The 11,461-nt window shown below is 28.3% G+C and overlaps 1 protein-coding gene across 6 annotated transcripts in view; it reads left to right on the forward strand.

Moving 5' to 3' along the window:
- The first annotated feature begins 214 nt into the window (after positions 1-214).
- The window catches only part of LOC111620957 (ubiquitin-conjugating enzyme E2Q-like protein 1), a 21,584-nt gene continuing 10,337 nt past the window's right edge, over positions 215-11,461 (forward strand). For 5 of the 6 annotated variants that reach the window (XR_002755985.1, XR_002755986.1, XR_002755987.1 and 2 more), the window contains exons 1-2: positions 4,929-5,066; positions 6,372-7,188. Coding sequence is in view for 3 of the 6 variants with exons in the window: in XM_023362983.1 (XP_023218751.1) it covers positions 6,408-7,166 (759 nt within the window). In the remaining 3 variants the exon portion in view is untranslated. Of the gene's footprint in view, positions 376-4,249; positions 5,067-6,371; positions 7,189-11,461 lie in introns of those variants that run through there. The other variant, XM_023362982.1, reaches the window with a different exon arrangement.

Consider the following 11,461-nt stretch of genomic DNA (forward strand, 5'->3'; position numbering starts at 1 on the left):
TAAATTTTAAATTAGACGTGATTAATTATTAAAGATTATAAAACACACGGAATTTAACATTTTGAAAGATAGATTTTCTTTCTTTCTTTTTTCTTTTTTTACACGTGACTCAATTTATTACGTGTAATTAGTTATAATTAAGCCGTATATTTATTGAACAATAGAAACGAAACTTAAACGTAAGAGAGCAGAACGTCGTTATCTGGATTTTAAAACGTCGAATATTTAGATAGGTTCCAGCAGGGGAGATATTGATCCTCGCAGTGTGGCCATGCTCCAGCCGAGTCGAATGCAGGAGCCAGTTAGTCACGTGATCACCCTCTGCCATTCGTTTTTAGTCTGCTAGATAGTGTGGCACAGAGTTCCAATGTACTGGTAAGTCTCCGATTTGCTATTGTTATTAAACGTTAATTTATCATTATATACACGTATATTTAGATTTAGAACGGATTAATAAGTGTTATTTATTGTATTAAATAGGAATTTTTATAGGAATTAAAATTAAATTTTTTTTTTTTTTTTAATTCCACGTTTAAAAATTACATACCTTACGTATACCCGTTAGTTACCATAAGCGAAGTAATTATAATGTTATTTTTATAAGGGAATAAGGTTATTTAAATCCAAAAGACGCCTTTACGTCTAAAGATATTGTTTATAACTTTTATATGTGTTGTGATAGCTACTAATCGATAAAATAAAGTCGTTCGACATAAGAATTTATCCGGTTTGGAATATCGAAAACGTACACCATTTTCTTTTCTAGAAGAATATTTTTCTAAAGATTTTAAGTAATTTTAACACTTATAAAAAACTAATTTATATAATAAATCGAATTTAGTAGTTTATTTTCTGACGAAAAACATGAAACTTAACGTGTGATGCAGCTTAATATTTCATTCACAATAGCTACTTTTCAATAGTCTATGCCAATGTAGTTTCTTTTGTGTAATTGAAGATGTAAGTTATTTCAATTTTTTCCTTCATTTTTTTTTCTTTTCTATCTTCAAAAAATGAAGTTTTCTCAGAAATGATATTTACCAAAGTCAAAAAGGTTTTTCTCTATCAATTCAATTTTTTTTTTCTCCCTCCCTTCTCTATGGGAGCTACATCGTGTTTTCTTCTGTATGCATCTCACTCGGAAGATAGCAAACTTAGTCGATCTTAGAAGAGCTTACTCTAGAGAATTTCATTTTTCTTGAATAATCAGGGGAGGGATCTTTTGCTTTCTCTTAAGTTTTTGACAAAATGAATTTTTGTATTGGTAGAAACAACAATATGACGTAAAAAATTTAATTTACTTTATAGAAACGTCTCGTACGGATAATCTAATTTAAAAGAAAAAAAAATTATTATTTTTTTTTTCATTAAATTAGTAGAATATTGATCGGTTGTAGAACATTCATAAAACTTATCTTGTTTGGTTCTTAATAAAGTAATGGAGCCGAGTAACTAGTAAGACCTTAGCTTAGTTGAAGCGGGTGTTTTTCTGTATTTGAATTAGCGATCCTTTACTAGAGGATGGACAGACAAACTCGGTATTTTTCTAGACTATTGGCGCGAAGGGTTTTTTCCAAATCGATCTCTCGTGACGTCAAGACAGAAGACGTTGAAAGCTGCTTTTGCGTTCAATTTATGAACGTCTCTTAATGGATTCGGGGATGGCACATTAATGTTCCCAGTTCTCTTGGCTTTTATTGTCTTTAACGATTGTTAAAAACACAAAAGATAAATAATTTTAAGGTATATAAAGTATATATAATTTGTAATTTTACGCCACAACTTATATAAAATATCTTAATTATTTCCTTTAAACGAATAGAAGAGAACATAATACGAAGGCGAATTAATGTCTGAAATGGCATAAAAAATATAATTTTATTATTATTATTTAAATGATCGATCTCCAAACAATTGTTTTTTAGACTTTTATTTCCGATATAAATTATTCGTCTCTGTAAATTTAATATTGTCCTTGGAGCAGAATAAGGTAGACTGTGGCATTAATCCAATTCTCACCTACCAAAAACTAACTTTCAAGGACACGGAGATGGAAGGAAATTTAAATAGATGAGTCCGATTATAAAAGAGATACTCTAAAATACTAGTTTTGAATGAAAGGAAAGGGATAAGTATTCTGCAGTCGCCTACGCTGCCCTCCGAAAAGGTCAACATTACGAATCAGTAATCGATGATACTGACAAGGTATCACAACTCTTACAAAATGCACTCAGAAAAGCAAATAGAGTGCTCGACATTTATTTACCCCATTGATAGAATCGGATAATTTGCGAAAAATAATAATAAAAAATAAGAAAAAAACACTCCAAAAACAATATTGTTTATATCTGTTGACGTTGCGAGATGTCTACTTAATCTATTGGGTGATATATTTTATCTTTTCGTAGCGGCAAATAATATGTTTTTTTCCGATAAATAATCCACTTAAAGAATAATTTATTCGTACGTTTAATAAATAATAATATATCTTTGTCGAAAAAATAAAAAAAAATTAAATATATATCGAATCTTCTTACCTCATTTTTATTTCTTTTTTATTTTTATTTTTTAAATTTAACATTTATTATACGCTGTATAATTTACATATAACGATTTTTAAAGATATTTATATCGAAAATTATCAGAGATTCTTTGTTATCAATGTCTAAGAGAAGAGGAAAGAAAAAAATAAATAAGAACCAATTATGGACGTATCGATTTTCATATTCTGAAGTAATTAATTATAACTAATGTCAGATATTCGGGGTTTTAACCGTTGGGTATGCCATTTTAACAAGAAGAATCGTTATTTCTAATGAAATTCTTTAAAATGTTTAAGTGGATAGATTATAAGGGATAACGAATTAGCCGTAAATAGCTTTATCGAACGATTTAACTAATTTCTTTTTACTTTATTTTACTGTAAAAAAATCACTTTATATTATACTTTTATACAAATAATTACTCATTTCTGGCACGGTTGAATCTCTTGTTTTCTTGTAAATTTCCAGTACTGTAACGAATACCTGTCAATTGGAATCCTTCCAAATAACTGTCAATAATTGTAGATGGAAGTTTCCTAGTTTATAATAATAATAATTCGATTTATTAAGCGTTAAAAATCGTTATTTACAATATTTTAAAAATTATACACTGTTAAAAATATCTAATAGAGGAAATTATAGCTACGAGATAAAAGAAAACATTATAAAAACTTAATCAGTTAACACAATGCCCTTCCAATCCCCTATTAAATTCAATGCTATTCCTACCCAAGTAAGAACTTTTTATAGAAAATAATAATAATAGAAACAAAATATGAAACCCCGTAATTGAAATTTGTTGATATTTAATTATTAAATTCATTTAACAACAATAATATTACATAATGAACCATTAGTATATTATTAATTTATGACATTTATTAATGTTCTAATTGGATATTCATTGTTAATTTATCATTCTATTTTATGTTCTGGCTCTTTAGTGAAATTTAGTAAAATGTCAATTTTTACATAAATTAAAGTGATTATAAAAAATAATATACATTTTTTTAATATTTATTTTGTAAATAAATCAATTAATTCGCTTAATGCTTTTCACATCTAATCGATGAATGATGCGAAGAGAAAAATTCATTCATCATTAACGAATGAGCGATTCTCTATAGTTTAATTTTTTTTAAAATATTAATTACATTTAAATAAATGTTATTGCCGAATTTGTTTTCTTTATAAAAAAAATTAATATAATTTTTCTTTATTATAAATAAAATGATTAACAAAATACACATTTTATGCAGATGCGTGCGCTTTCTTATAACGTAAAAGCTCTTAAAATGTGTATTTTTCTTAATTAAAACTATTTTTAATAAATATAATTATTACGTCGAATGAGAAAGAAAGTAATTAAGTTAATTAATTACATCTTCCTTTACTTTTACTTTTATTCATTACAGTGAGGGAGGAAAAATTATATTAAAAAAAAAAATATGTATTTTTTTGAAAATTTCTTTACAATAAAAATAAATAAATTTAACATCGAATCATTTATTTTTATAAATTATTATTTGATTATTCAATCTGAATTGCACTTAATTAAAGATAATTAAATGCTGCAGAATTAATTTGAATAGTTTTATATACGAAATGATATTTTTCCTGGCTTTTTGCATTAATTATTGCTTACATTATAAACGTTTCTAGATATTTAATATTTAAGAATTTTCTGAGAAATGCTTCTATTTCAGGAGATGATTTAGAGAAATGCTGGATGCCCCATAAAGATGGCTTCGGCTTTCAGGAAGTTATTTAAATCTACCGATAGACTTTCTGACGAACGGAGAAAAAAGAATCGTGGTTCACCAAGTCGACAATTCGCAGCCAGGTTATTAGGCCAATATGAAAGTCCTAGAGTATCAAGAAGAGACTCGAAAATTAGTCCAGCGGATGCATCGGTTCCAGCTACATCTAAAAAGTCTTCCAAAGTAGACTCTGTCATATCAGAAAGTGTTATGAGACATAATCAAGCCGTACGTACAAGAAGATTAATGAAGGAATATCAAGAGATGACCAGGTTGATGAGGAACGTAGAGAAACCTCCATACACGGTAGAATTGGTAGAAGATAATCTATACGATTGGAACATAAAACTTCACCAGATCGATCCAGAATCAGATTTTTATCGAGACATGCAAGAGACACACACACCATACGTCCTGATTAACATAAATTTCCCCGAAAACTTTCCATTTTCTCCGCCATTCATGCGTGTGATCTCACCCCATATTGAAAAGGGTTTCGTCATGGAAGGTGGTGCTATCTGCATGGAACTCTTAACACCCAGAGGTTGGGCATCGGCATACACAGTCGAGGCAGTCATCATGCAGTTTGCTGCTAGTTTAGTCAAAGGTCAAGGCCGGATAGCCCGAAAATGCAAAAGTGGAAAGGAATTCAACCGGAAATCTGCAGAAGCTTCCTTTCGAAGTCTGGTGAAAACTCACGAAAAATATGGTTGGGTTACACCGCCTTTAGCTGAAGGTTAATGAAATAAACTGTCAATTCCAGGTAAGCTCCTAATGCAGGTGAGATTTATCTTATTAAAAGCATTCTTGACAGCCATTTAAGTCAATTTCTCTTTCGTTTAATAATTTTTCAATTTAATTACCTTTAACGTTAATTTAACAAAATTTATCCTTTGATATTTTTATATTTCTGTTGAAAATCTTTAACACATTCTATAAAGATTTTCAATGAAAATATAAATAGTTCCTAATTGTAATTCTTTTTTTCTTATAAAAAATTATTTTATTTATATAAAATTCTCGTCCTTGTCATCACTTATTTATTTATATTTCTATCATTAATATATCCTCGTATCGATTTTTATGCATTGATATAGACAATCTATCGAGATAAAAATTCTAACTTTATAATATTAAGCAAAGTCTTGGTTGTATTTTTATAATGGACAAAGAATAATAACCTTATTATAATAATTCTAAGAATAAAAATACGTTTCGAAACGATTATTCTTTTTACTCAAACTTAATTCTTTCAATAGGAAATTCTCAGACGTCTTTGTTGTAAAAATAATAATTAATGGATATAAAAATTTTTGAATAATACGAATTTATTATTATTTTTTTTAATATTTTAATTGGCTCGTACGTTTTGAGACATGATAAATGAAGTCAGAATTTATGGTCAAAGAATGGAAGATAAGAAAATTAACGTCTTCGAATAAATCAATAATTAATTCAGTTTTCGTTTTCAAAAACCCTTTAAATTTTATGATTTTTAATAAGATTTTTATGGTATATATAAATTAAATTTATCGAATTTTATAATTTTCTCTTCCAAACATTTTTATTTATAATATAAATATTTTAATACCCCCGTTCTGACGTTTATTTATGAAGATTAATAAACTTATTTTTTTTTGTTTCTAGTTTTATATAAGTTAGGAAAAAATAAAACACTCATTTAACATACAAAAAGAAAGATGTATTTATAAATATAATTCCCCTTTGGGAGTTGTTTTCGGCACATTGCATATTATTAGCAGGAAAATACACATTTACAGGGACGTAAATAGAATTTTATTTTTTGCTTATATAAAAGTTATTAGAGCAGATACATTCTATTAATTTGATTTTTATTTTCATTAAATATATTTTTATAAATTATTATTTGATTATTCAATCTGAATTGCACTTAATTAAAGATAATTAAATGCTGCAGAATTAATTTGAATAGTTTTATATACGAAATGATATTTTTCCTGGCTTTTTGCATTAATTATTGCTTACATTATAAACGTTTCTAGATATTTAATATTTAAGAATTTTCTGAGAAATGCTTCTATTTCAGGAGATGATTTAGAGAAATGCTGGATGCCCCATAAAGATGGCTTCGGCTTTCAGGAAGTTATTTAAATCTACCGATAGACTTTCTGACGAACGGAGAAAAAAGAATCGTGGTTCACCAAGTCGACAATTCGCAGCCAGGTTATTAGGCCAATATGAAAGTCCTAGAGTATCAAGAAGAGACTCGAAAATTAGTCCAGCGGATGCATCGGTTCCAGCTACATCTAAAAAGTCTTCCAAAGTAGACTCTGTCATATCAGAAAGTGTTATGAGACATAATCAAGCCGTACGTACAAGAAGATTAATGAAGGAATATCAAGAGATGACCAGGTTGATGAGGAACGTAGAGAAACCTCCATACACGGTAGAATTGGTAGAAGATAATCTATACGATTGGAACATAAAACTTCACCAGATCGATCCAGAATCAGATTTTTATCGAGACATGCAAGAGACACACACACCATACGTCCTGATTAACATAAATTTCCCCGAAAACTTTCCATTTTCTCCGCCATTCATGCGTGTGATCTCACCCCATATTGAAAAGGGTTTCGTCATGGAAGGTGGTGCTATCTGCATGGAACTCTTAACACCCAGAGGTTGGGCATCGGCATACACAGTCGAGGCAGTCATCATGCAGTTTGCTGCTAGTTTAGTCAAAGGTCAAGGCCGGATAGCCCGAAAATGCAAAAGTGGAAAGGAATTCAACCGGAAATCTGCAGAAGCTTCCTTTCGAAGTCTGGTGAAAACTCACGAAAAATATGGTTGGGTTACACCGCCTTTAGCTGAAGGTTAATGAAATAAACTGTCAATTCCAGGTAAGCTCCTAATGCAGGTGAGATTTATCTTATTAAAAGCATTCTTGACAGCCATTTAAGTCAATTTCTCTTTCGTTTAATAATTTTTCAATTTAATTACCTTTAACGTTAATTTAACAAAATTTATCCTTTGATATTTTTATATTTCTGTTGAAAATCTTTAACACATTCTATAAAGATTTTCAATGAAAATATAAATAGTTCCTAATTGTAATTCTTTTTTTCTTATAAAAAATTATTTTATTTATATAAAATTCTCGTCCTTGTCATCACTTATTTATTTATATTTCTATCATTAATATTTCCTCGTATCGATTTTTATGCATTGATATAGACAATCTATCGAGATAAAAATTCTAACTTTATAATATTAAGCAAAGTCTTGGTTGTATTTTTATAATGGACAAAGAATAATAACCTTATTATAATAATTCTAAGAATAAAAATACGTTTCGAAACGATTATTCTTTTTACTCAAACTTAATTCTTTCAATAGGAAATTCTCAGACGTCTTTGTTGTAAAAATAATAATTAATGGATATAAAAATTTTTGAATAATACGAATTTATTATTATTTTTTTTAATATTTTAATTGGCTCGTACGTTTTGAGACATGATAAATGAAGTCAGAATTTATGGTCAAAGAATGGAAGATAAGAAAATTAACGTCTTCGAATAAATCAATAATTAATTCAGTTTTCGTTTTCAAAAACCCTTTAAATTTTATGATTTTTAATAAGATTTTTATGGTATATATAAATTAAATTTATCGAATTTTATAATTTTCTCTTCCAAACATTTTTATTTATAATATAAATATTTTAATACCCCCGTTCTGACGTTTATTTATGAAGATTAATAAACTTATTTTTTTTTGTTTCTAGTTTTATATAAGTTAGGAAAAAATAAAACACTCATTTAACATACAAAAAGAAAGATGTATTTATAAATATAATTCCCCTTTGGGAGTTGTTTTCGGCACATTGCATATTATTAGCAGGAAAATACACATTTACAGGGACGTAAATAGAATTTTATTTTTTGCTACACACTTCTAAAGTAATCTAATATATATATATATATATATANTCACATCGATGGTCATTTATTCAGCCATTAAAGATAGATATAAGTTTCGTATGACACTAGAATATTTAGAGACGTAGTTAAGCATCGATTGAGAAACAAAAAAATTCAAATCGATGTTTAACTCACCTTTCATATTTAACAAATATATTCAATTTTTTATGAATAACAAATCAATAAATAGAAAATATAAACTCTATATTTATTGATTTATCATTTAATTCATTCCATTTCATCCAACATTTTTAAGGTTTCGTATAGAAACCTCATAAAGTCAAGTACGATCGTTTCTACGGGATTATTGGTTAACTGTTACATTTATTATCGTTATCTAATCATAAATAACGTAACATTTTTCAATTTTTAAATAATTTTATAGGCATATTTATTGAATATCCCGAGTTGGAACTGGAAGAGGGGTGACGACGTCATATGTTTAGCCGAATTAAAACTTGGTTTTATTGCCCAAAGTTGTTTAGCACCCGGATTTTCTACCATGGTGGCAAATCTGTTTGCCATGAGGTCGTATAAAACGGTAAGTAAATTTTATTATACATTATTCGCTATCTTTGTACTTGGAACAACTTTAAATTAGGGATTTTCACTAATAAAACACAAGGATTTGCGCGTGGAAAAAAAGAGAGAAATGTGGAAGATAACTTTAATTAAAATAAATGGTTGAGGCGATTAAGGCGTGAGCATACTGCAGCGGGGGAGAGGGTCGAAAATTCTCAGGAATTTTTCGGGAGTGGTCTGTTCCCGATATATCAGACCACTTTCCTTACCACTATTTGCCCTATTGGAGACATGGCAGAACCTACAATGGGTTCTGCCATGCCTTTAATAAGACAAACGGTAGTGTGAAAAGGGCCTAAAATCTACAATTGGCCTAGAAATAGATCCTCGGGAAAGACTTTTTTCTAAGCCCATTGTGTGTTTTGCTACGCCCCCAATAGGGCAACCACAAATATTTTTTTTTTTTGTCTTTTTTTTTCTCTTTTTATATTTTCCTCTGGTATATATAACAGAGGGAACGTATGGCGATCGGTCAAAAAAATGATCCCCCTTAAGATTTTTATATTTTTGGACTCAGGGAACCTTCAAACTTCGAGATATAAAAATAATTCTGGTGTTTTTTTTGTACGTAAGGGTGTTAGTGTGTGTGGGGATAGAAATGTTTTGTTTATCCACTTTGAAGCTTAATAACTCCTGTGCCTTATGTCGAAAATTTTTGAAATTTTACAAGGAGGTTTGGATATTAGGGATCTTGATGCTGTTAAATTTTGGTAGCTAAAGGTCGAAGGGGTGAGGAGATAGAAAGGGTACAGTACATGTGTCTTATCTCGAGTTGGAATGGACTTAATAAAGTTTACTCGTTATTAGCATTTACAACTTAAAAAATATAATAATAATACTCGTCTCTATCCTAAGGTTTTGCCATTTTATATTAATTAATAATATAAAATGTTTTTTTTTTAAATAAAATATTATAACAGATGGCGTCACACGAAATTTAAATTCTTTTGCCGGAAAAGTTACTCAACTCGTTGCTAGATTTTCTCATTTAAGATCTTATTTTCCCTTCGGAGAATTATAAAATTCCTCTTATTTTTTGAATAAGTCTTGAGTAATCAAGTCAAATTACACAAACGTATTTATATTATTTCTGAAAATGATTACCTTTTCAATTTAAAACACTAATAAAATCTGTATTTTCCAAAGATTATACAATTAAAATTACATAAATCTTCAATTGTTTTTTTTATTAATTTAATTTTTAAAAATGTCTTCCATAAATAATCTAATTAGTTAATTTAATTTATTAATAAAACAAGAAAAATTTTTCAGTATTCGGAATGTGCAATTTCCATTATTTTTATGAGGTATTTACTCTTCTCTTACAATCAAATCAAATGAATTTCTTCTTGATAAGTATAATTAATTATTTAATTTTCTTTAAGAATATTTAATTTATGTAATTTTGAAATTAATAAAAGGAAATTCCAAATGTCTAAACAGAAATCAATATTATCAAGATTGTGAAACTCGTTCATTTATTATCATTATCACTTCCATCGTCTATCATTATCGTCATTAAACAGGGTAATTATTGTATCATTAAGAAAAGTAAGTTTTGAACATGTATAAATGCAGATGTTTGCATGTTTAACATTCGAATTATAGTTTAGTTTAAACTTACATAAAAATTCTTGATACTGTTAGAATTTTTCATAATTAATATGATTTATAATAGAAACATTAATCCAGTTATTTAATCTTTAAACAAAATTAAATGTTATATATTCATTTAAAGAGTTTTTCTGCTTCGTCAGATGGAATTTTTCATAATTAAATTATAGTTATAAGATAGATATCATTTATAATAGAGGTATATAGAGTTGACCCCCCTATAACACTGTTGATAATTCCGTTTTATATGAATTCCATGTTGTACGAGTCACTTAGCTTTTACAAATACGTGGGCCGGGCTGTGAACGGTTTACGTATTTGTAAAAGCTAAGTGACTCGTACAACATGGAATTCAGATAAAACGGAATTATCAACAGTGTTATAGGGGGGTCGACTTGTATTGTCCGATTCATTCAGATTGTTGTTGGATTAGTTGGATCGGTTCTGATGTCGATTTTTCGGCGAGGCCCCGCTCTTAGAAGATCCCTCACACGTTAAAATTTCTGATAAAATGATTTTTTTTACAAATATTTTGAGGCCCCACTAATAACTTTTATACAAAGCTTATCAAAACATCCAGATTTGGTTAAAGTTTTTATTAAAATTTTACAATTTAATTTTGAAATTTTATTCGTAAATCTGATATATTTTCGTTTAATTTCCGGAAGAAATAATTATATTTTCTTATTTGCAAAACGTAATTTCCTGGTTGAGTTTGGATAATTTATTGTTCATTTCGTAAGAACTAGAGAGTTTTTTCCGGTTTAGATGTGCAAAATATCCAAAAAAAAAAAAAAAAATCGACGATAAGTCGTTGGATTTAGAATCATAGAATAACAAATCCTTCCCTAAATTCTAGAAAATATATTGACTGCATTTCTAATCCCCGTTATTATATTCTGCACGCATATTGGACGAAGCATAATCTCTTCAAATAGAAATTCTTATTCTTCAAATGAGAATGCCTCCCGAATATGGAAAATTATATATATATATA

This window comes from Centruroides sculpturatus, unplaced genomic scaffold (assembly GCF_000671375.1).
Source record: "Centruroides sculpturatus isolate CEXI.00-Female unplaced genomic scaffold, Cexi_2.0 scaffold252, whole genome shotgun sequence".
Taxonomy (NCBI): domain Eukaryota; kingdom Metazoa; phylum Arthropoda; class Arachnida; order Scorpiones; family Buthidae; genus Centruroides; species Centruroides sculpturatus.